Below are 24,984 nucleotides of genomic sequence, written 5' to 3'. Positions count from 1 at the left end.
TAAATTATACAATTTGCCTAGGGTCGCCCAGCCAGCTCCATCCCATCACACCATATATGTTTATTTACGTGTCTGTCTCCTTGACCAGATTCTCGCTGGTGACGCAAGCAAGAGTGGGGTCCCCAGGTCTTCTGGTCTCGGTTGACGGCTGTTTGTGGATCACAGCACAGAAGCTAGTCTCAGGGGGGCGGGGGGTGTTTCATGTCCTTTCACTGCCTTGTGGGGTGGGGTATGGTACCAAAGATAGGTGTCATCAGAAGTAATATGCCACTTGGAAGTGCCCAGGGACCGTTAGCTTCCCTAGCACAGTCCACCCCCCACCTTGAGCATGCCCCCCACCCCCTGTGTGGGCTTTGGTGCTGTGACACTTTCACAGCTTGCATTGACTTTCAACTGCACCTCCTGGCAGCATCTTTCCAGGGCCTGCTTTCCTGCCAGATGACCATTGAGATAGTGGGTGACTTCTAATCTTCAAGGACTGAGAGAGGATGTTCAGGAACAAAGAAATGTGCTCTCCCACAGAGAAATGGGCTCTCCCACAGAGCACCACATCGATAACCCGAGCTGAGAAAACACGATGCATCATAAGTGCCCGGAGTCTCAGGGGTGGGGGCGATGATCAGAAAGGAGCCCCGGTGACGGTGGGGAAAAAGTACAGCAGAACCCGGACCTCGACGCTAATCCGTTCTAGAATCGGGAGCGTCAAGATGTGATGCAGTTGAGTTCCAAATCAATTTTTCCTATAAGAAATAACTGAAAATGGATTAATCCATTCTCAACCACCAAGTTTTTAACCCAAACCTTGCCTTTTTGTACAAAACATTACACAGAAATTTCAAAGTCCTTAAGTTCAGCGTTAAATAATATAATTACATAAGAAACAACATTAAAGAAGCTTGTAACAACTATAGTGTGGTCCGTACCTTGAGATGGATGAGGATCTGAGCTCTGGACACGGATGTGGAGGAGGGATGCAGAGAGTCATTGTAGGAAGGGGAATCCCCTTCCGTACTGCCAACTAGGAGCTGCTTTTCGGGAGTTTTTCCCTTCTTTGCCTTTTTTCGCTAGGACCTGGCTGGCTTTCTCTAAAAAGAAAGTCCGTCTAATGTGGTTTGCTCTTGGCATTTCCTTAGCTTTTTAAAAAAGGGTTTACTAAATTATCATCAACAATATCGATAACATGGTTAACCAGTTCCTTATCGTAGTGATTCTTTTCAAGTCTTTCGTAGGGCCCATGTGTTTTTATCAAAAAGCCACAAACACTAAGAAACTTACAGCAAAATGCTTGGAGCACAGCCACAAGCAGTTTAAACAGCATGTACTAACAACGCCAACCAAGGCCGAGTGACCGAAACACAGACTGCTTTTGTTTACAAAAATCACGTGGGTTGGGTCAGATTCTGATGTTTTGTTCAAGCTCCGATGCAAAATTTTCTGAACATTTGGCGTCGAAATCCGCCGACTACTGATGCGGTCAAGGACCGGGGTTCAGTGTTGGGCTACTAGCCAAGAGGTCAGCAGTTCGAGCCCACCAGATGCTCCATGGGAGGGTGTTCCCAGGAAGTCTCAGCCCAGGTCCCAGCCCCAGGAGCAGGTCTGCCCTGCCAGGGTCACCCGCAGCGGCAGGGGGTAGGGCTTTTGTTTGGCTCAATATATGATCGGGGCTGCTAGCCAGGGAAGAAGTGGAATCAAGCGCTAGTGAATGAACCTGGTATTACTTCCCCTAACAACTGGCAAGGAAAGCAGTTGTTCGCCTTTAAAAAATCCATATAGAATTGAAACAGGCTTTTTATTAAGCAGCCTTTATTTCTGCAGCACTTGAGAATTTCAGAGTAAGGTGCAGAGAGACATCTCGGGGACCATCTTAAGGTGCACTCATTTAAGGTCATTTCAGTGCTCTGGTTTCTGATTGTTTTCCGGTGTGAAAAAGCCACCACTGTTGTGGTGGTGTATATCTGGGAACTGCACTCCGGCCTCAGTTTCCTCGGGCCCGTCTTTAGGAAGAAGTTAGGATGAAGCACAAGAAGCCCCCGACTTGTGTTTTACGTGGATCCTTTTTGGCAGCAGCTCCGTCGCCAGGTCTGGGTTTTGTTTTTCACTGAAGTGTAACAGTGGTCTTCCTGAAGACCACCATTTAACCTCCACAGCCCTGGGCAGGCTCTTCAGGCATCTGGCTGCCTCAGCAGACCCTCTGGAGAAGCTACTGTGCAGACGTGATGTTCCCGGGAAGGCAGCCCCTGCTCTCCCTGGAGAATAAGTCGAGACTAGCTCTAGCACGACGCAGACGGGTGGGTCTGGAGCGTGTTCAGCACTCGCCCCAGGAGTGATCCTGCTCACCTTTCCCACGCCCGGGCCTTCCCGGGGTGGGCACTTCACAGCCCATCCTGCGTGCGTTTGCGTGTATGTGGCTGCACCTTGACATCCTCACCCGTGCCGCCGAGTTTGGGGAGAGTGCCCGCCAGAAGACTTCCCTGTTCCTGTTGGCTGCGTAGCGCTTTGGACATTTCGGAAAATCGTTATTAACCGCGCTTGGGACCATAGGATGGAGTGGAGCAGTGAAGGCAGACTTGGCCCCTGGCCTCAGGCAGCTCATGTTTCAGTGGGGAAGAGACAAAACCAGAGCCACACAGTTTCAGGTGGTGAGAAGTTTCGGGAGAGGAAGGAGGCAAGTGGGAAACTGAAGGGGTGGTAGCAGAATGGCCTAAGGGCGAAGGAGGCAGCCCCCTGGAGAGCAAGCGGAGGAGAGGAGAGGCCGGTAGATGAGGAGGTAGTGAAGTGGGGCAGCATTGTGGAAGATCAGGTGGCAACTCAGAAAGGCGCCCCCGGTCCTGAGAGATCTCCAGGCTGTGGTGAACTGCTTACAGTTGTACACTCAGGACTAAGGAGAAGCCCTGGAGGGTTTTATGCAGGGGAAAGGGTGGGGACCCGAGTTTCTGTCAAAGAGAATTCTGGCAGAAATGAACCTCAAGAAACAGGAGAGGGTGCCTGAGACCAGCGAGGGTCCTCACTGCCTCCCAGGCTGGGAGAGTGGCCGTTTGGGTGCTGTGCTTTCAGGGAGACGCAGAGAAGGAAGCGGCTCCCTCACGGTCCGCTGACGGCTGCTTGGCCCCGCCGGACAGGGAGCCAGGATGTGGGCGTGCAGGTTCCGACATGGACATTGGTGAGCGGCCCAACCATTAGCAGAGGTGGGGTGACCGCCGGCCCAGCAGGTCAGGTTTAAAGGAGACGTCGGCGCACAATGCAGACCCCCGAGCTGGCCTTCAAGTGCACCTGTCAGCAATCATGAGCCTGGGGTGTCTGCAGGAGTCGGCCGAGCACTGATCAATCGGACACACCAGCAGTGTGTACCTGGAGGACTGGGTTGGTCTGGGCTCCACACAGGGTTGGGGTTGGGGATCAGGAAGGGATCGGCCGCTCAGAGTGGGGCACGCATGCCGCACGCAGCCTGGTCAGACGAGGGCTTGCAGGGAAGGGGGCCGTGCGCTTCCTGCTGCTGCCCGTTGGGGCCTCGTCGGTGTCACCGGACGGCAGTGTGTTTGGGTTTATGTTGTCATCTGGATGGAGTTAAGGACACTGGTTCTAGTTTGTGACTCATAGGCCCCCAGGCACCCTAAGGCAGCCTCTGGGTTAGGATCCCTCACGGTCAGCCCTGGGGTCCTCAACACTGGCTCGAGATGTCTTTGAGGCTTCTTACGTGAGGGCACCTCACCACACCAGCCTCCTCCTCCCCAGGCAGTTCCAGATCTGTGTTTGTTGCGTGCATGTGGATGAGACACCGTGCTGACCTCTTCCCGTCTCTTTCCCCATAGGCTTTATGGCAGGCTCACAGAGAACCCCTCAGATGTCTCAGTACGGACCCCAGCAGACAGCACCGCCCATGTCACCCCACCCTTCTCCGGGGGGCCAGATGCACCCTGGAATCAGCAGCTTTCAGCAGAGCAACTCCAGTGGGACATACGGTCCGCAGATGAGCCAGTATGGACCCCAAGGTAACTGACGCCACGCTGCCGCAGCTCCATTGTGGCCCGTCGTGGACGCGCTAACGCACGAAAGGCTTTGCAGGGCCCGCGCCGCGCTCCCGACAGATCTGTGCACTAACAAGTAACCGCCGTTTGGTTGCCCATCACTGTAACCACTGTTCTTTAAGCACATCCCGTGTCGGACACGGAGGTAAGTACTTTTCCTCGCGGGCTTGAGGAAGACAGGAGGAGACCCTCTTGGAGAGAAAGACTCCATCCTTGTCCACTGAGGACTTCCGACTTAACAGCGGGGCTTCGTTTTGCTGCCTCCCGGTGTCCCCCCCCCCTTGAGTAACTGTCTTTATAACGGCCTTTGAGGTCGAATTGTGTGCCCACAAAAGACAGGCTGCCCATCCCGACCCCGGTACCTGTGCGAGCAAATCAGGTGGGCATTTGGTTTTCTCTGTTACGCTGATGGAATCCTATGTGTGTGGTGTGTGCCCACAGCCAATCACATGAGGTACAGAAGGGAGCGGGCTCTATGGAAGACTGACATGCGCTGAGATCCAGGGACAGACCATTTCATGGGCCAGGTCCCCCCCAGGCTGGCCAGCCAGGGAGACTTGAGCTGAGGACCTGCCCTCAGCCACAGAGGGGAGCCTTCCCCTAGAGCCAGCACCCCACATCCAGACCTCTAACCTCAACGGAGAGAAAATGCATTTCTGTTGGCTAAAGGTATCCGCCGGGGTGGTTCCGTTGAGAGTCCCCTGGAAGGTCCGACAAAGCTGGCCCCTCCTCGGACATTGTCGTGTCGAGTCTGCCTCTGAAGACCGAGGCAGCCACCCTGGTGCCCTCTTTCGGCTCAGGAAACCGAGCCGAGCCGGAAGCGGAGCTGCCCTGGAGGAGGACACCTGGGGAAGGTGGGGAAACCCGCGTGCCGTGCCCAAGATGCACTGCATGCATTCCGGCTCCGGGGGGCTGAGCTATGTTTTGTCAGACACACAGACGCCTTCCATCAAGGTCGTTCCCCTGTTACATGTCCGTGTTTTGTGTGTTTGTTATGTTTTTCCCCCCGAAATCACTTTTGGCAATAAGGCATTTGAATTTAGCACCTCTTTTCTTTTTTGTTTATTTAAATTAGACATTAATGGGCAATGTAGAGAGAGTGAGGTAATCTGGCTCCTTGCCCAGCGCTTCTTCGCTTCCGAAGAAGAAGTCGGGGGTATTCCAAGAGAGGAAACTGGCAGAGCGCCTTCCCCGCGCCCGCAGCTCAGCCTAGTCCGCCTGTATCACAGCTGAGCGGTTCCCTGGCCTCCGCAGAGCCAGTGGGTGCCAGGAGGCCCCTCCACAAAGGCCCCAAAACCTGACCCTGTGTGCCTAGCACTTTGCACCCAGAAAACGCCCTGCCCTCCCCAGCATCCTCATGTTCTGTGGAGAGCTCCTTCCGATGCCTTGTAAGCCTCTCGACGGTGCTGGCTGGGCTGCGGGTTCTTGCCTTCTTGTTATGTTCCGTGCTGGCTGTTGCTCAGAATACCTCAAACCTAACCCATGGTACCGAGGAGTCCCTTTCTGCCTTGGTCCCCGTGAGAGCCGGAGGGAGCCCGGGCCTATGTGTGCACATGCCCCTCCCCCAAGTCATCCACGGTTTTCCACGTGGTTCCCCTCAGGAGCCCCAACACTTGCTCCTTGTCAGCCCCAGGTCACTGGCGGGTCGGTGCGGAGACAGCCGGGAAGGAGCCGGCGCAGAGCCACTGCCTCGCTGGGCAGAGCGAGCAAGGGAGCATCTTTACAGGCCTTTCATGGAAAGGAGAGAACTTCAGTTTTCTGAGAGTCGGAAGCGCACGTCGTCCGCTAAAAAGCAGGTTGTTCCAAGATCAAGGCACACCTGTCCCAGCCATTGTCTTTGAATGGCGGCAGGTGCGGGAAAGCTGGGCAGTGAAGTGGAAAGACACGAGGAGGGCTGAGGCCCGAGGATCGCGGTGTGGTGGCGAAGAACGTCGAGTGTACTGACCGAAAGACGGACAGCTCTGTCTCGGAAGGAATGCAGTGAACGTCTTCCTTCGAAGCAAAGATGGAACGACTAGTCTTGCTTACTTTAGCCGTGTCACCCGGAAAGGCCAATCGCTGAAAAGACCAATCGCTTGTGCGGTTGGTCACACAAGATCGAGGACCAGCGAAAATGAGCGCGGCAGTTCAGGAGGGTCGAGAACGGGCAGGGCTCCGTTCTGTTACACTTGACTGTCGTGAATCAGCCTCCTTCCTCTTCTGCAGCTAACGGAAGTTGTGGCGTGCAGGCGAAATGTGGTCACTGACGAGGTCAGAGCCTTGTCTAGACTGAAAATCTAGGGCTTGCCTTGAGACATCTCCAGGGCGTTGTGTAATCTTAGAAATTGGTCTCTCTCAATGGGTAAGCACTTGCTTGTTAGCCCCGACCCACCAGCCTCTCGCCAGGAGAAAGGGTCTCACCATGTGTCCCGACGAAGATGACAATTTACAAAACCGTGAAGGGCATTTCTACTCTGGGAGGCGAGAGAGCTTCGAAAGGTTTGCGGAAAAAATCCCATTATGTCTGGGTTCCATTTCCACCCATGTTTTCAAGCCCCTCATATAAGGTCACTATAAGTTGACATCAAGTCTGGCCTACACAACTCTTAAAAGTTAACTCACTTTGCAACTTCTCTCTCCTGTGCCCTTGTTTTGTTTTGTGTGTTTTAATTTTGACATACCTTTATACATATATACATATATAGACATACATAAAGAAAGAGACTGGTGAGGCTAGTACAATATAATAGAGACAGTAGAATGCAATGGAGGGAATGAATGTATACCACGTCTCAGATAAAGGAAAAATAACCCAACACCCAACATTCAGAACCCATTTCTCCAGAGTGAAATTAAAACCCTATTGGAATGAGTATCTACCACTGCAGTGCTTTCTACAATATTGTGTTTACCTCTGTTCTGTTTTTATATTCTGCAAGGTCTCATCTTCTTTTAACAGTTTTATTGGCACTTAATCCACATATCACACAATTCAAAGAGTTGGACAAGCATTACCACAATCCGTTTCAGAAGATTTTCTCCACCCTGCACCCCCCACGATTGTTAAATCACTTTTAAAATGAGTTGTGTAATCATCGTCAGCTCTAGTACCCCCCCATACATTGTTTGTTCCCCCTGACCCTCACCCTCCCTGTCTCCCACCCCCTCCACCCTTACATCTTCAGTTCTTAGCTGTGTGCATCTCCTCCTCCTGAGCTTCACACGCTGGAAACCCAACAGCACCCATGAAAACCGGAAACAAAATAAAAGTGGTAAGGATAAAATAACGATAACCCAAGATAAAAGCACAGATAGTGAGTAACACAGAGATCTCCGTGACTCTCCGTGAGCGAGGAAGCAGCCGTGGGACGTGTGAAGAGTGTGAATGGCTTACGACGGGCTTGTGCTGACAGCCAGCCGCAGGGCAGAGGACTGCTGTAGATGGAGTTTTCTTTTGGGTAAAGCCCTCGGTTTTCCAGAACCGCTGGCCATTTCCACTCCTGATTAAGAACCCTGACCCCGGGCTGGTGATCATCCAATGACGATGACGACATTGGTTGGAAATTAGGAGTGGCTTCCTATTCTAATGCCCTGAGAGGAGCCTAACTGCTCCTTCAACTGCAGGGCCCTGATGCGAGCACAGCCCTGCCGGGCCCCAGGCGTACATTTTGAGTCAAGACAGTTCTTTTCTTTTGTCTCCAGGTTTTCTGAATGTTGAGGCATCAAATATCAAGTTAGGGTGGCCTGGGAAACCTTGGAAAAGAGAAGTTGCCTTTCATGCTTGGCACCTTGAATATTTGATGAGTGGACATGTTCAGTGTCCCTCAAGTGTTGCCCGTCCACCCCTTCTACTGCCTCCTCCCTCCCCCAGTGACGGCTCCCACCATGGCACGCTCTGTGATGGGGCTTCGTCGGCCAACTCTCCCCAAAGTCGTGTGCTTAACACCAGTAGCCTCACATTCCCTGTGCTCAGATTGAAGCCATTCACCTTTAACTGCGTGCATTTTCCTTCCCTGAGTAAGCACTGCCCAACAGGAAAATAGACTAACAGGCTCTGTTCAGTCTGTAGCTGTTCTTCCCTTTAAAGATTCCTCCTCTGTGTTGGCCTTTAGACAAGGGCTTGAGTGAAGGGTTTTTTGTTTTGTTTATAAGTATATACTCAAGTTCTTTGTAAACTGTTCAAATCACCTCTCCATGTTGTAAGAATCACAAGTGTTGGTAACACCTCCACCCCCTACCCCTGCCCCAGAGATGCAGGTCTCAGCCTTGCATTCTCTTCTAATCCAGATGGATTTATTCTGTTTTCTTATAGATCTCAAGGGAAAGTATTTTGTTACAACGTTTTACTGCTAACTATTCTCTTCTCAAGAACAGCAACTCAGAAACTGTTGTTGCCAGTAATAATACCCTACCACGCATCAAGCGTGTGACCATGCCGTTGGCCTTGTTCTGAGTGTCTGTCACAGATAATGTGTTCCATCCCCTGTTGGGGGTGCTTTAGGGTCCACCAGGCAGGTGCAGAAGCCGAGGCCCAAGCCGGCACTCCGTCCCTCCCCAGCAGACGGTACAGCTGGTGGTCAAGCCAGAAGTCCGACCCAGGCAGCTGAGCTCATTCTCTTAATCAGTGTGTGTTAGACCGGGTTGACTAGAAAAACAAATTCAGAGACATTTATAGGTGTGTAAGAGAGAGCGTTATATCAAACAGCAATTGTATATTGAGAAAACATCCCCGTCCAAATCAAGTCCATAAATCTGATACTAGCCCATATGTCTGATACTAGTCCATAAATTCCTCTTCAGACTCACACAACACTTGCATTGATGGCATGTGCAGGAAGATCACAGGCCGGTGGGTGGAAAGTCTTGTGGATCCAGTGGTGGTGGACGCATCTCCAGGGCTCTGGCAGCCATCAGCGTGGCTCCATGTGGCTTGCCCACAGGAAGGTCAAGCAGAGAGTGGGTGGTCCCACCTACAGGGAGAAAGAGAAGAAGTCCCAGAAACCTCTTGAGAAGGCCGCACCTACAAGGAGGGATCATCAGGCTGTGACCTGATTGACAGGCTAGACTCCACCCCTTTGTTCTTTTAGCAAGTTGGCATGAAATTGTGTACCTACCACCACACAGTGTGAAGTCTGGGATGTTATTTGTACCCTCCGCGTGAGAAAGCTGAGGCTGTGGTGGGTGATACCAGCAGTTAGGGCATGTACAGCCTGCATTCAAACGAGGGGAGACTTCAGCTCCGGCTCTGCTGGCTCCCTGCTCTTGAGTTCTCTGAGCCCCTTGAGAAACCAAAAGCCAAAGAATAGTGGCCGGCATGGATGGTCTTGGATCACACACGTGGACGGCTCTCACAAACACTACGAAAAGGAGGAGGTTCCCCAGAACGCTGAGGAGGAGGGCCTCTCAGAAATACCTGTTACTACTGTGAAGTCTGAGTTCACTGGACCCACGGGAAGGAGCCTGTCTAAATGGACAACGCTGTGCAATTAAAGTGAACATTACGGCATCGTACTGCTCCACCTGGAGCAGGCACATCGTACTGTCCCACCTGGAGCAGCCACCCTTCCAGAGGGCCTGCACGGGGACTTCTTTAATAAATAGAAAGGAATGATCTAATGAGCCTGCTAATTAATAACTCAGGAATTTGTGCGGGCAAAGGCAAGCTGGAATAGGCCTCATCTGAGCTTAGCCATTTCCTCAGGGCAAAGATCCTACCTTATTTGTGTTTTTATGTTCTCTAGAGAGACATCTGTCACACCCCCATTTGTCGCTAAAAGCAGGTTCCAGCCTTGGTGCTGTTGAGAGTCCCCAGGCTGGCCTCGATCCCAGGAACTCTGACATGACAGTAGCCAGTCAGATAACGTGTCTCCAGTGCCTTTTTGACTTAAACTCTGTATGACATTGTTACTACTTTCCCATCTTAAAGGGCTTTTTCATTTTCAATGGATGTTGACCTAGAATAAAACACCATGCCTTAAATATCAGCTCAACAAAGCACAGTGAAAGGTGTCCCCCCACCCCCCGTTTACCCCCCTGTGACAAGAGAGAGGCCCTCGGCGGCGGTGGCAGGGGCAGGGCCGGCAGCACAGGAGGTGGGTTTCCTGAAGCCTCCTGCTCTCCTGCCCCCAGGTCCCCCATGCGTCACTCCTGCAGTCTGAAGCGCTTTTTGCTTCTAAGTCACTGGCTAGCGTAGAGGTGCTTCTCGGAAGACTCCCTCTGGAAAACCAGATGCCACCCGAACGTCTCCTTTCCCTCGCTCCTTGTGATCTGTTTCTCATAAACGGAGCAAACTCTGAATGATGCCCCATTGGCCCGAAGGCGGGTCCCCCAGACTGAACTACGCGCCAGTCGCTTTACCGCCTGGCTGCCCACCTCAAGAGGACCGAGGTAGGAATGTCAAGGTTGTCGGCCCTCTGGTTCCTGGAGAAGGCTCGGCACAGGCTCCGGAAGACCTTGGGCTCACACTGACCCAGAGGCTGGGCCTCATTCCAGCTTGTTCGGAGCACTCTCCACGGGCAGTGCTGGCGACCCGAGTAGAATCTTGTTCCGTGGCTTCCCCAAGGCTGGGGTCTACAGATCACCCACCCTCCACTCATCCACTCCCTTCCTGGAAACAATTTGTGTTATGAACAGATGGCAACGGTTCATGGAAAAATGAATCAAAAGGTACCAGAATATCTCATGCCCTTCGCACACCTGGCGTTAACGCTGTGGTTGGTGCTCTGGCGTCCTTTCTGGCTCACAGCGACCCCTGTGTACAACAGCAAAGCCCTTAACCTGGTCCCCTGCACCCTCAGCTGCCTTCGGCGGTTAAATCAATCGAGCAGACCAAACTAATATTTTCATTATTTTTACAGTATTTTGCTAAAGCTTTTAAATCTGTATTTTGTTAATAGAAGAGGGGGAAACACATCAAATTAGATCATCTTGTAGCAAAAAGTAGGGCAAGGCAGGCAGTCTTCTTCTGATGTTCCAGTTCAGCCTTCATGTTACAAGATTCAATCTCAGTATTAACATATCATCATGGTAGCAAAACCTGGGTATTAGGAAAAAAGGTAAAGGGTAACATTCAGTAAAAACCTACTTAAAGAAAAAAATATATATATAAAGCAATTTGAATCACTGACCAGTGTGAAGCTCGTTATTTTTCCTCGCTGGTGAAGATCCACAGGCGTCCTCGTGAGGCCAACGCTCCCTTCACGGACGACTGCGCAGAGTGTTCTAGACTATTGCACATGAGACGTCCCAGCCATTGAAATTCCTGCGTGGTGCAAACAGCTAGCAAGCTCAAACTAGTATTAAAAGTTTGAGTCCACTGAGAGTGCCTCAAAGGAAAGGCTCCAGAGATCTACCAGATCCAGAAAGCAGCCCTCAATCCCCGTGGAGCGCAGTTCCACTTCTGTGGTCGTGAGCTGGAGCCGGCTGCACACAGCTGATCCTGCCCTGGCCGGCGTCGAGGCGGTGTGGGGACCTGCAGCTCTGCCTGGTGTCCTCCCCGAGGGTCCATCCACCTGTCAGTCAAAAGCCACATCTTTGCTTAGAAGAAGCCACCTTTTGGAACGGCCCCTCTCACTGGAGCACATTCCTGACCCTCCGGGAAAGAGGATCTGGTCTCCCTGCCAGTCCCTGGCTCATCGTGACCCCACGTGACAGGAGAACTACCCCTCACCTTCCCTAGGCTGGAATCCTAGGTGCCAGCCACCGGGGAGATGGTAGAGCGATGCAGTATCCAGCCACTCGGCCCAGAGGGAACACACACTGAGTTAGTGCGGTGTTGTGATGCCGGGCCCTTGGGCTGCTTACCTTAGGGGTTGTAGTCGTTGATACTCAACGACAAGGTCCTTGGGTCCTTTGTTTGGTGGTTAGGTTGTTACACTGTTGCATTTTTGTCAGTGCTCATTCCTGTTTCTTCCGTTTGAGGGATAAATCTGTACAGCATGAAAGTGAAATGAGGCATATGGTGTGACCTGATAAGAGAAGGATGATCTCTTTTCACTGATAAGAAAGAAGTCCTACTGTCCTGTCTGAGCCTTGACACACCTGTCCAACATCGATGGCGATTGTAATTCTTTTCCCTCAGCAACCCCAGGTGATAGGTGTGCTTTCCTCGTGCCCATTCTGCGGATCAGAACACCGAACCCCTCAGTGACACTATCTCTCTGTGAGGGTTACACTCGGTTGGTGTGTGCCCTCTTCCACAGCAGCCCCTGCCCTGCAGTCCGACGAGCACGTCTGGTGTATGTGTGTGAGAGAGGGGCTCTTCACCTCAGTGCTTGGTGTAACGCTGTTACGACGTCGACGTCGTGAACACCTTTTAGAGACATGTCAGTGGGCCTAGACCAATCACAGTACCTTAATCACCAGTTCAGAAACCCAACACAGGTAGTAAGATATTCTGCAACGTGAGGGAAATTGTTCTTCTTCGGAAGCCGCCTCGGCGTGACTAACGATTGTCCAGCGCTCCTCTGAACCTCACGGGGGCATGTGGAGGGATGGGACAGAGGGGGCAGACCTATTTGGAAGAAGTGTTTTGAGAGACGCATCTTATTTTTTGCACAGAAAGGGTCTTATTTAAATGTGAGGGGCCTTCAGAAGGCCCGCAGGAAAATGCCCTTCTCTTTGAATGCTGTTTTCCTGCGGACTTTTGGAAGTCCCCTGCCCCTTTCCACTGCCACCCTGGTAAACAGCAGCCGAGTACCTGTTTGTCTCCAAGGAATGGACGTTAAGGGCAAGGCTGCCCACCGCAAGGATGCAAGGTGCATGTTGCTTTAAAAGCTGGTCGCACCGAGTGCTGGCAGGGACATGGGCTGCCCCGCATACTCTCCTGTTTGCAGGCAGAAACACGACATAGTGCTGCCACGGCTCCGAGATTCCTCACAAAGGCAAGCAGACAGCTGCCAGCCAGCCAGAAGCCCCACTCCTAGGGTGTTCCCGAGAGAAGCGAGAGCCTGCGTCCACCCCAAAGAGCACTAGTCCAGCGTCTCGAACTGTCAGCACCCACGTGCCTGTGGAGCACAAGCTGCCTGGGCAGGGAGCTGGCACGGAGTAGATGGGTCTCAGAAGCAGGGTGAACCTCACATGCTTGATGGGAGCCCGGCGGTGACAGGCTGTACATTATAAGGACTTCCCTGGCACCCGGAGGCGGCAGAACGGGACTGACCCTGTGGCAGCGGCTGCCAGGGTCTGGCCCCGGGGGGATGGTTGGATGGACTCCAGGATAGAAAGTCTCTGTCTCGGCTGTGGCCGTAGCTGCTGCCGTTGCTGGATGCGTGGTGTCAATTCCCACTCATGATAACCCCGTGGGACAGAGCTGCCCCAGGATGAGTGTCCTGGGCCAAGATCGCCCAGGTCTTTCGCCTGTGGAACTGCCAGTTACGTTCAAACAGCCACGCCCGCATTTGACAGCCAAATGCTGGTGTCTGTGATTTTATATCCCCCTAACCAGGACTTCAAAAACCGTGCCACGTGGCGCAGTGCATGGGACCAATAGCCAGAAGGTCAATGTTTCAAACCTACCGGCCTCTCCTTAGGAGCAAGACGAAGCTGTCTGTTCCCATCAAGGTGACAGCCTGGGAAACCCAGAGGGACAGTACTATTCGGTCCCATAAGGGTGACTGAGGTGCGGGGTCTTGTTTAGTGCGTGGCATTCTCGGTGTGGTACACTGGTATGGGAAAGAAATCAGAAGTTCTCACGAGTTGAACAGAAGATCCATGCACACGTGGCCCTGATTCCCGAGGATGCGTGGTACACCGCTCGCTCGCTGTGTGCTTCTTTTCTCCCATCCAGTGGGAGATGACGCCTCCTCTTCATTCACCACAGCGGGGGGTGGGGGGGGGGTCCTAAGTAATTGCCAATCGATGGGGGGCCCGAAGCAAGACGTCCGTCCAAGGACACATGCCGTGGCTCCGGGAAGCGTTGAGCTCAGACTCCTGAGTGCACTGGCAAGGGTGCCGTGGCTTGCAGTTCTCTAAGCTGGGAACGCTCGGTCCTGCTAGCACTGCCTGGCGCAAGAATAGCAAGCCGGCGCTTTGGAATCTGCCTTTGTTTGGTCACTGGTTTTCCCAGGCTGACTTGCCAGGCCGAACCCCCTCGCAGACTGCAGGCCCTTGGACTTGGCTGTCAGACCCGGCCAGCTGAGGTGGGCCGGCCCAGCATCTGCTGCTCTATTGTGCTTACTGCTGGCCCCATCTGGTTTCCGTCAGAGTGGGTGCCAGCCAATTACTAATCTATTAGAGAGACATAAAACCAAGACCGCGCTTCTCGTCCCTGGCTTTCCCCTCTGTTTTGCTTGGCTTGCATTCTTGGTTCTTGTTTATTTTACGGGGTGAGGGGAGATGGGCGACTGTCTGGGCGAAGGGGGCAGGGGCATGAGCCATCCTTGCTTCCCCATGAAGAGGGGATTCACATTGCATTTCTTGGTGATGACCACTACCATGTATCCCGGTCACTGAACGCCTGGCACTGAACTAGCTCCGCATTGTCCCGTCCCATCCGTTTACAGGTGGAAGAGCTGATACTCAGAAAAGTTAACTAGCTTCTCCCAAGGTCCTGCGGCTAGCAAGGAACCAGTATTCAAACCCATGGCTGCCTCTTAATTAAATTGTGTCTTGGGCCACTTTTAAGTCTTGAGAAGCCATCTGTACCCGGTCCTTGGAGCTAATGAGGAAAGTCTGTGAAGTTTCCAGGAGAGGGGACTTTGTATTTCTCCTCCCAAATAGGGGTCTCTTAATTAGGACGCAGTCCCCCCGAGTGTGATTCTGAGTGTCAGTTTGTGGAATTAGCCCACCCAGTTGAAGACGCTAGGGGGCAAGTCCATGGTGGGTGCGGCTGGCCTGCTCTCACAAAGCGTCCCCCACCCACTCACGGAATGCTCCTGCCCCCCCGCCAGCTGCCGGCTGGTGGCATTGCTCTCCTCTCTGTGGCACATGCTGAGAAAGAGAGAAGACACCGTGGACTGCCTTCTCTGGGCTAACTTTGGCCACGTAGCCCCCCCTTCCCCGGTTACAGCCACGCTCTGGGCACCAGCCGCAGTGCCACGCCGGGAAGCTTGTTTTCCAAAACAAGATTAACGTTATTTTATTTCCTTCGAAAGCAAAGGGCACATGTGTTTCCACTAGGAAAGGGCTTCTTACCAAATGAATCACGTTGAGGGGTTGCCGGCGGGTGGAGGAGAGTGGCCACCGAGTAGTAGCATGCAGTAATTACGTCTGCGCCCAGACTCAGAATAAGTCTGCTCAGCTTTCAGAAGCCCAGGTGGCCTGGAGCGCCCAACTCCTCGGATCCTGTCAGGCCGTGGGGGGCCGGGGAGGGGGGACCCACAGTCCCGTCTTGCACCTCGGGGGCCTGGAAGGAGCAGCTCAAAAATGACTCCAGGACTTCCCGTAAAGAACTTTGAAAGGGAGGTGGCGGGAACACATCTACTTCCAGATGTTTGTCAGTTTCAGGACACCTGGCCTGGGGCCTCATGAAGTCCCCCTTAGAGGGGCTGGCCAGGCTGTTGGGGACCCCCAGGGGATCCCCCTCATTCCTTTCATCTTTTCCCTTTGCCCTCGGACTTTCTAGTCTCTTAAATTGGCCAGAGCCTCCTCCTGCTAGTTAGTCCCCAAAAGCTTGGGGGTAGCTTCTAGATCAGGGGTCCTCAAACTTTTTAAACAGGGGGCCTGTTCACTGTGCCTCAGACCCGTTGGAGGGCCAGACTATAGTTTTTTTAAAAACTATGAGCAAACTCCTATGCACACTGCACATATCTTATTTTGAAGTAAAAAAACAAAGGGGGCAACAACACTTGGCGGGCCGGATAAAGGTCCTCTGTGGGCCGTGGTTTGAGGATGCCTGTTCTAGGTGGTCTCGAGGCTAAGGTCTCTATTGCTGTTTCCGTCCTCTGTGAGCCTCACCTGAGATTGGTCTCTACTAGGGGTCAGCATATTGTGGTGCAGCTTGGCATGCCACGTCTGTATGTGGGTGTGGGTGTGGGTGTTTAAATAAAGTTTTATGAGAACACACCTCTCGAACTTCCATGCATGCGCTTAGAAAAGCCCATCTGCTGATTACTGTGACACCACTACATGAGTGGGGGTTCTCTTAAACACAGAGAGGCAGCCTGTGGGGCGGTTCTAGGCATCGGCATGGCCTGCACCTTGAGGACCACCTGTGTTGAAGGGGCAGGCCCTATCCTTTCTGCCTGTGACCCTCTGGGGCCCGTTCCCTGTACTTCCCCACCCACACCTCGGAAGCCAGCGTTCGAACAGCTTGTCCCTCCAAGTGGGGACTGGACAACACCGTGAATGCAGAGCATGACCTGCTGAGCCGGGCGCACACGCGGGAGGTAGCCAGTATTCAGGGGCTTGCTTTCACGATGACTATCCACTTGCATTTCTGCTGGGAATCGCTTGGCAACGTCTCCTTGTCTGCAGGATGAACCCCCAACTTGTGAGCCAAGGGCTAGGTCCCGCCAGGCCTGGCAAAGTCTCCCCTTAATCCCACCTCAGTGAAGGGCCAGATTCACCCGCCCTCATCACCCTGTGCCACGACCAGGGCTCTCCTGACCTCACACACCGTGCAACCACGTGTCGGCCCTTGCTCGAGGTAGTTTGCATACACTGTGTCATTTAAGCCTAAGAACTCTTTATGTGATTTCTGTTAGAGAGGATTATCCATAGAGCTGTGACAGAGAGAAGGTGGAAGCTGTCAAAGATTTTCTTTCCCTGGGAGTTACAGTCAACCAGCACCTATGGCGAGAAGGCAAACGCTCTGTGCAAATCTGCCCCAGAGGACGAAGGTGCCCCTGACTCAAGTCAAGATAATTCAGTCACCTGTGCACGGAAAGGCTGGACAAAGAGCCAGGAAGACGAATTGATGCCCTTGAGTTTTGGGGTTGGTGATGAAGGTTGACTGTCCCACGGGCTGCAGCAGAATGACAGATCCGTCTCGGAAGAAGGGCACGCAGAGTGATCCTTAGAAGCGAGAATGCCCAGGCTTGGTCTCACGTACTCTGGACATGTTATGCGGAAGGGGCAGTCTCTGCAGAAGGACACCTGCTCACTAACGTTGAATGTCAGTGGAAAGGAGACAGGGCCTCCGTGAGCGGACTGACATGGGAACTCCAGTGGGCCCCCACAGAGCAGCAGTTAGGGGGTGCCAAAGACCGGGCAGTGTTTCGGTCTGTTTCACAGGGGAGGGCTCGAGGAGTTGGGCCGACTAGTGGGCACCTAGTAGCATTGCTGCGGGCGCCACAGCAGCACCGGCACCAGGGTGTTTACAAATGAGACGATGAAGGGAGGCGAGCTTTGAACCACTCACCTTCACAGTCCCCCTGTGAGGAACTGCAGAACCCTCCTTCAGCTGCTGGCCCACGTGGTCTCCTGAGGTTTCCACGGGACTTATCAGAGAAACCCGTCCGCCACCCTGGCCAGACTCCTCACGCGCGCACCGCTCTCGACAGAGTACTTACTGTCTTTCTGGTTGGGACTTGGGATGTTTTTCTGGTCTGTACCTCTGTCACTTTGCATCACGTCCACACACATACCTGGACTGTGAGCTGCTCGCTTGCAGGAATTAGATCCCGTGAACGTCCTGTGTTCGTGTCAGAGCTGTTGCTACCATATAACGAGGGCGCAGGGAGGTAGGTGGGTGGGAAGATGCTTCCAAAAAGGGGGGAGGGCTGTGATCGGGAGACGCCACGTTCTCGGTGGGCTCCTGTCTTTTTACCAAGGTGTTACATGTTGAGCTGCTAACAGCAAGGTCAGCCGTTTGAAACCACCATCCACTCTTTGGGAGAAAGGCGGGGCTTAAGAGTCACGGTCTCAAACTCACCAGGGTCACTGAGTCAGCATCCACTCGATGGCAGTGAGTTTAGCCTGAGGTTGGGGATTTTTTTTAACAGGTCTCTCTCTGTTGGGAAGCAGCCTCTTACATTGATTAAAAATAGGCACACTTTGCTCTCTTGCTTTTTACAGATAGAAGCTTCACAGCAGCCCTGAGTGGAACAACGCTGTCAGCACCATTGTCCCCACAGTGTGTGCTCACTCTCTGTCTGTGTGTCCCATTTGGCCATCCTCACGGGTCAGACCTCCTCAGGAGCAGTCACACGCCTACTAGACTGTAATCTAGTGTCGACGTAGCTTTTCCAGGCACCGGGAAACCAAGAGGCCCATGTGTCTGTCGATACTCCATCGTCGTGGTGATCTGAATCATAGCGGGCTCCAGAGCCCCTTGGCTTGAGCCTGAATCCTATTGTACTGGTTGCTGATTTTCCCCAGCTGTACATGGAGTGGTCTGTGCTTTGTAGTTGATGTGAAGCCCGCCCTCACTTAGCCCAGTGTCTGGCATGCAGCACTGTAGTTTAGTCTCTGCAGGTGCTGTTGCAGTGAAAGCACTTTAGTGTACTTGAGTGTAAATTACACCCAAAATACAAGCTGTGGCAGGAGCCAGGGCAGGCCCTGTGCCTGTACCCAGCCCAGCCCACTCCCACCTCCCCTGAGTCTGAGTCTCAGTGTGCACACGGGCGGGGTACCTGGTGGGTCTTCACTCTGTCTCCGGCCCGCCTGCACCCTATGGGTAAAGCAAGGTTCTCATCCTTCTGGATCCCCTCTCCTAAAACACAGCACCCACCCCAGAGCAGCCAAGTTATCCGGTGCTGGAAGAAAAAGTAATTGCCACCCTGGAGAAGCGCTGCCGGTGTCGGGCTCCCCCAGGGATCCACGGAGGCTAGTGAATCACATCCTGCGAAGCAGTGGGTGATCCTTAGCGCTGCCTGCCACGGGGAGTCCATGCCTGCCACGGGGAGTCCGTGTTTTGACCGAGACGTTTTGAACACACCACCCTAAAGTCCCTTTCCTGTTGAGCGATTTGCCTCGGTCGGCTGGAATGCTCCCAGACAGCACAGTCAGCCCCAGCGGTCGTGTTTGGGAGCCGAGGGCCACCGCGGGATGTTCACCGATAGCACATTTACAGGCTGACTTGGAGCCGGCCTGGGGAGGCATTGCACAATAGGGACTAATAACCAGACCAGACCAGGAGTAAGGCAGTGAGTGCTCTCGCCAGTTTAAAGGTGGAATAAAAGGCCTTTCTCTGTGTTTGCTTTCCGTTTAGGTAACTACTCCAGACCCCCCACGTATAGCGGGGTGCCCAGCGCGAGCTACAGCGGCCCCGGGCCCGGCATGGGTGTCAATGCGAACAGCCAGATGCACGGACAGGGGCCCAGCCAGCAGTGTGGGGCTATACCCCTGGGACGAATGCCACCGGCCGGGATGCAAAGCAGACCGTTTCCTGGAAACCTGAGCAGCATGACCCCCAGCTCTCCCGGCATGCCGCAGCAGGGAGGGCCAGGGATGGGGCCGCCCATGCCCACTGTGAACCGTAAGGCTCAGGAGGCGGCCGCGGCCGTGATGCAGGCTGCTGCAAACTCGGCGCAAAGCAGGTACGACTCCCAGGACCCACGCCCCGGGCGGGCTCTCCGGGCGTCCACGCTTGGGCAGGCCAGAGCCAGTCAGCACAGTCGCTGTTCTTGTGCTAAAGCCTCTTGTAAAGGTCAGAGGGCAAAGGGCAGGCCTGGGGAGGCAGGTGGTAGGCAGATACTGGAAATGCCCAGCAAGAGTCCTCTCATCGGCACATGGAAACCAGGCCCCGATCGGGGAAGGTCCCACGTAAGGCAGTGGCTTTCAAGCGGGAAATGCAAAAGATTCCAAACTATCGACATCCTTTAAAAAGTTTGAAATGAAAAGCTCTCTTCTATTTCTTTTTTACGCACTAAAAATCCTTTTCAATTGGAAGTCGTGTGTGTGTTACATGTGTGTATTGTGTGTCTACTCGTGTATGTGCGAGGCTTACGGCATTTGTTCGAGGGTGGCTACAGAAAGTTCGTGGAAACATTTCCATTAACCCAACCTTCCCCTTTTCCACAAACATTTTGAAGCCCCCCTTGTGCCCTTTGTGCCAGGCTTGCTTTACTGGTCCTACCCAAAATGTGCCACGATGCAGTGTTTCGGCAAGTGTCATTAGAGCAGTGGTTCTCCACCCGCCCGGTGCCCGACCCTTTCGTCCAGTTCCTCATGTGGTGGGGACTCCCAACCATCACGTTATTTGTGTTGCTGCTTCATCACTGTTAGTGTGCTACTGTGATGCATTAGGCGACCCCCGTGAAAGGGCCGGGGTCCGTTCCACAGGTCGAGAACTGCTGCATTAGAGCAAAGCGTTTGCCCCTATCACGTCCTTCTTTAATCCGACGTTTCTTCCTTTAAGGAACTACACCACCTGTTGAGAAACAGCACAGGGAAGGCAGCTGGGAAAAGATGGAAGTGTGTGTGTGCGCGTATGTGTGTGTGCGTGTCCATCCCGTGTTACTGTTCCTCTAGCTGCTGTGTGGGGAATGCAGGGTCCCTGCTCCAGTCTCAGTTGCTGCAAATGGTCCTGACTCTCCCTGGAGGAACTGACATGAAATCAGTCTCTCTCCACTACTTTACCTCGACTTAAAACCTCCCAGCACTCCCCGTCCCCAGCACACCTCTAAACTGAACTTAAGACGTCAGGGGACAGTTTTGCACACCTGTGTCTGAAGCCCGCCCAGCTGGCCCACTTAAAAGTTTCAGGGTGGGTTTAAATGAATGGTCCACGTACTAAACTCACAAAGCACTGGTCATTTTCCTTCTGTTCCGTGGAAGAGTTGACTGCATTTGGCAGGACGCCTTTGACAGTGGTTGGCCAAGGTGGCCACAGTTCTGCTTGATTGAAAAGCCTCCCCCACCACCCCACAGTGTCCCTTTGTGAATCCGCTGACTAGGGTGCATGTGTGAGTACGCATCCGTGCACCCTGGTTTCTGTCTCCGTCAGTGGCCACTGCCCCAGGGGGCTTGCAAGATTGTGAGTGGGGACTGCATCTTTGCACATTCTCTCTGGCTTTTACCAAAGTCAGAAACTGGACACTGAGGTTCTCTGCCTAAGTCTCTTCTATTCCTGTGCCCTGGTCCCCACCCGTTTCCTTCCAAAACCATCTCACCTGGTTCAGCGTGAGACAGAGGAAACTGCTGGGTACAGAGTAGGATGCCCACCTGCCACCTTCTGTCCCTCTCTAGGCCTCGGGGGGCCACAGGCAAGCAGGGGGGTCCTGCTTGTGCTGCAGAACCAACCCATAGAAGCTGTTCTCTGTTCTGCTTTAGGCCGCCATACATTAGGTCGCCTGCTTATCCCAGCCAGTCTGGGGCTGGCGGACACCCCCCGTTTTCTTCCCAGCACCCCAACTATGGCAACTCTCAGGCTCCCCTGCTGCACCAGCCTGACCAGTACGGGTAGGTAGCACCATGCTGGACATGCGGCGGGGCCCTGGCATCCCTTTGAGCCTGTTCATGAGTGCACCCCTGGCTGCTGGGGGGCCTCCCATACCAGCAGAGTGAGAACACCCCAAGTAGGCCCACCCTGAGGGGCGGGGGGGCGTCTTGTCACTCCCCTCTGTGTAGTTCTGGTCTTTCCTGTTCCGTTCTGTTTCGTTTTGTGGGTTGATTCCTTGCTTGTTCTTAGTAACTGCCCTGTGGCGGTGCGGGGGACCTGCATGCCATCCCACAGGCCCCATCTGTGCATGGCTTCGGCATGGCTCCCCCTCTGCCCCGCCCCCCCTCCCCAAACCGAGCCTGAGAGCAAAATCCAACCTATTTCTGTGCCACACAACGAGGTCACCTCGGCTCCATCGCCCCCTTGTCCGAGGCGTGGTGTGTGGGAACTTGCGTGAGCACCGCCACCATCATCTCCGCTGTGATTACCCCGCCTCCACTGCCAGCCACAGTCTTGTCTGGGGAGAAACGGGCCACAGCAGGGATGACAATGGTTATCCTTACCGACTCGTACAGGGTTGGTTTCCTCCTTCCCCAGCAAGCCCCTGCCCCAGAGATCCGTATGCCCCTCTCCCAAAGAGTTGGAGGTCAGTGAGGGTACCAGAAAGACCCCTCCCAGCGCCCAGCACAGAATCTTATTTCTAAGCGTGGTTACGCAGTTCCACCCAAGAGTTACATACAGCGACAGAAAGTATGTCTCCTCTCGCTACAAAACAACATCGAACTCTGTCCCCGTGTTTACGCTACTCGGTGCTCCGAGAGCATATTGCTATCGGGGTGGGCCAAGCAGAAACATTTTCTTGATGCTGTTGTGAATGTGCTGCGACATTCCAGACTTACTCAACGGCCAGTGGTCATTGCGGGAGGCTCAGAGCCACAACTTTGGTTAAACGGAAACTGGGAGCAGCTAGTGTTTGCACTACTTTCAGAACCGCGCCTTCCCTGCTCGCTGTGGACGCCACAGCAGGCCCCTGTCATCGTGGTGTGCTCCCTGTGTGGTTCCTGAAGGAGCCCTGCCAGCGCGGGGGTTTCAGTGTGGCTGCTACCAAAAGTTTGGCTATTCAAATGCACCTGCTGCTCTGCTGGAGGAAGATGCCGCAGCCCTTCCTTACAGACTGAGACCCCAAGAGCAGCTTCTTCCCTGCCCCGAGGGTCCCAGTGAGTCAGAATCCACTCCCTGGCGGGAGGCGGGGAGCATCCTGCTTTGTGTCTGTGGTTTGACAGCAAGAGCAAAGGATGGCTTTTGGCATTGGGAGTTCTGGGGTGGGCCAGCAGCTAGAGAATTTCGTAAGCGTAGTCCTGAGAGCAAACGGGCAAGTGTCTTTTCCTCTCCCCCTTTCCCATGGTCCCTTCAAGGACGATTGGGAGGTCACAGTGGGGGGCAGAGAAGTACTTCTCATCAGCTACTAATCCGTAGAATCTGCCCTTTACTGACTCGGGAGGCCTATTTAGCCCCACAAAGCTGGTTTGGCTGTGCCTTGCCAAGCCACATTAAGCAGCTGTGTAAAATGAATTTAAATGGCAGGCATCAGAGTGAAATCTCTTCCACTGGGGCGGAAAATCAATGTTGGCTGAGCAGCGCGAGACGCTTGGATCGGCTGCTCCGCCAGCAGTGTCCAGAGTTTGTCCTCGGAACAGGCTCCCCCACCCCCAGCCCCGTCTCTTTCAAAGAAGGAGGGCTGTGGCGATGAGCTATCAATCCTGCAGACGCACTTGGCAAATGACCCACCTTTGCCTGTGGTCGCTGGGAAGTTTGCCTCTGACGTCCAATGTCATCTTCCTGAATACAGAACACAGAGAGGTCTCAATCCATCCTGAAACCTTCCTCCACTCCCGGGGTGATACACTGACAGCCCCTGGTGCCCTGGTGACAAGCAGATGCTCAGATATGAGCAGGAGAGAGAGGGAGAGAGAGAGAGACCTGTTTTCTGGCTGGGGTGTAAGAAATCTGCTTTGTCAACTTGCTTTCACAGGGCCGAAAGCCTGTGGTTTTTGTTGATTACTCTCCTCTGGGGTGGGTGGGTGGGGTTTGCTAATAGCCAGTTTGCTAATTGTCATTTTCTCTTGGACTAGGGGTGGGGGCGGGGCAAAGGCAAATGCTGCTCAGGCCTTGGAGGAAACCTTGGGTCCCCAGCCTGTGTCATGCTGACTGCCTTCCCAAATCAGAATCCCAGTCAGCCAGGGGCCTGGGGCGGATCTGAGAAAGACAGATCCGTGACTTGGATGGAGACGGAAACAAAGTCCTCGAGCAGTGATGCCCTGACCCGATGGCACTCCAGCGCCGAGCTCGTAGAGCGTACGGTGGCAGAGGCGAGCAAGCGTGCGTGTGGCACGCCGTGAGGAGGTTCTCTTCACGTCTTCCTGTACGTGTGCGCTCTTCTTGGTGGTGTGCTGAAAGTTTACCCAGCAAGCAGGTTCCCCTTTAGCAATGTCCTGTCACGCTCTTCAGCGACACAGATTGGACGTGCCACAGGGTGTCCACCTCCTCGCTGCCCAGTTCCAGTAAGCTGCCCCCGCCCCCCACCACCACCACTGCATCCACCCTTGCTTTCACTTCCATGGTGACCACTTGGTCTCCCTGAGATTGTTTGCAGGGGGCACAGTGCCCCTAGGGGCTGGTGTGTGGCTTCAGTTCCCAGGGTCAGGATAGCTGAGAGCAGTAGTTTCAGCAATTCCGTCCGTCTCTATCAGTCCAATAAGCTTAGCCTTGGGGGTGGGTGGGGGGGGGTTTGCTTGTTTTTATAGGTTTTTTTGTTTTGTTTTTAAGGAACATGAGTTTTGGTCTCCCGCCAATCCCTTTTTTAAGAGAGGCTGTCGGGAGCACATCCGCCCGGCGCCTCAACGATGGGACCTGGCGATGAGTAGCATGTTGGTCAGCTTGGAGCAGATGAGACCCATCCGCGTATCAGGACCTACCTCAGATGTGATGAATCTGTGTTCAGATACCAGATGAGCCGAGCGATCATTTCTGAGTGGATGGAAGGAATGGCCTCTTAAGGCCCACCTTCTGGGAGCCCCGGGGCCCCCACAGCACATCCTTGTCCCCCAGAGCGTATGCTTCTCGATGGACTGAGGGAGGGCACTGGAAATCTGACCTCGGGGCGTGGGTGGCAACTGGGGCTCAACTTGAGCCCGTGGCCGCGATGGTCTGCGCCAGGTTCTGAGGTTTGCCTGAGCCCAGGAGGGGCAGAGCCGGTCAGGCGTGTGAGGAAAGCTGCGGCTTGCTACTCCCTAAGCAAGAGTTGCCGGGAATCCTAGGCTCCGCCTGAGCTGGACCTGCTTTTAAAGGACTGGATCCATTGGCAGTAGCCTTTCTCTGGGACCCCCACACGGAGACACACCTGAGGCTGCCCACGGGCTTTCGCCCATTCACTAGTGCAGGTGGTCCTGGTGCTGCCAGCCCCTGACATGCCTGCCACCTACAGCCAGCTCTGAGCTGGCTGTTTCCGAATGAGCCAACGTCTTGCACGCAGGAAGGAAGGGTGACTTCAGTTAGTCCTCAGACAGGTTAGTAACCCTTGATCTGTGGTGAGACGGGGCAGGGGCACCCACAGGTATCGATTTCCTAAGATTCACCCGCCCCCACTCCCAGAGGAAGAGAGCCCACGTGAGCGCTGAATCTGTTCTGACCACGAGCAGCTCTGGGGCAGAGTAGAAC

The 24,984-nt window shown here is 53.9% G+C and overlaps 1 protein-coding gene across 1 annotated transcript in view; it reads left to right on the top strand.

Annotated features, from left to right (window-relative positions):
- Positions 1 to 24,984, top strand: part of ARID1B (AT-rich interaction domain 1B) — a 379,095-nt gene that overhangs the window by 297,589 nt on the left and 56,522 nt on the right. The window contains exons 6-7 of the mRNA XM_045294542.1: positions 3,810 to 3,989; positions 19,096 to 19,423. Coding sequence (XP_045150477.1) covers positions 3,810 to 3,989; positions 19,096 to 19,423 — 508 coding nt within the window. The remainder of the gene's footprint in view (positions 1 to 3,809; positions 3,990 to 19,095; positions 19,424 to 24,984) is intronic.

The sequence above is a fragment of the Echinops telfairi genome, unplaced genomic scaffold (assembly GCF_000313985.2).
Source record: "Echinops telfairi isolate 266 unplaced genomic scaffold, ASM31398v2 ScPeMD7_3533;HRSCAF=4204_0, whole genome shotgun sequence".
Lineage (NCBI taxonomy): Eukaryota > Metazoa > Chordata > Mammalia > Afrosoricida > Tenrecidae > Echinops > Echinops telfairi.
This window is presented reverse-complemented; position numbering and strand designations above follow the sequence as displayed.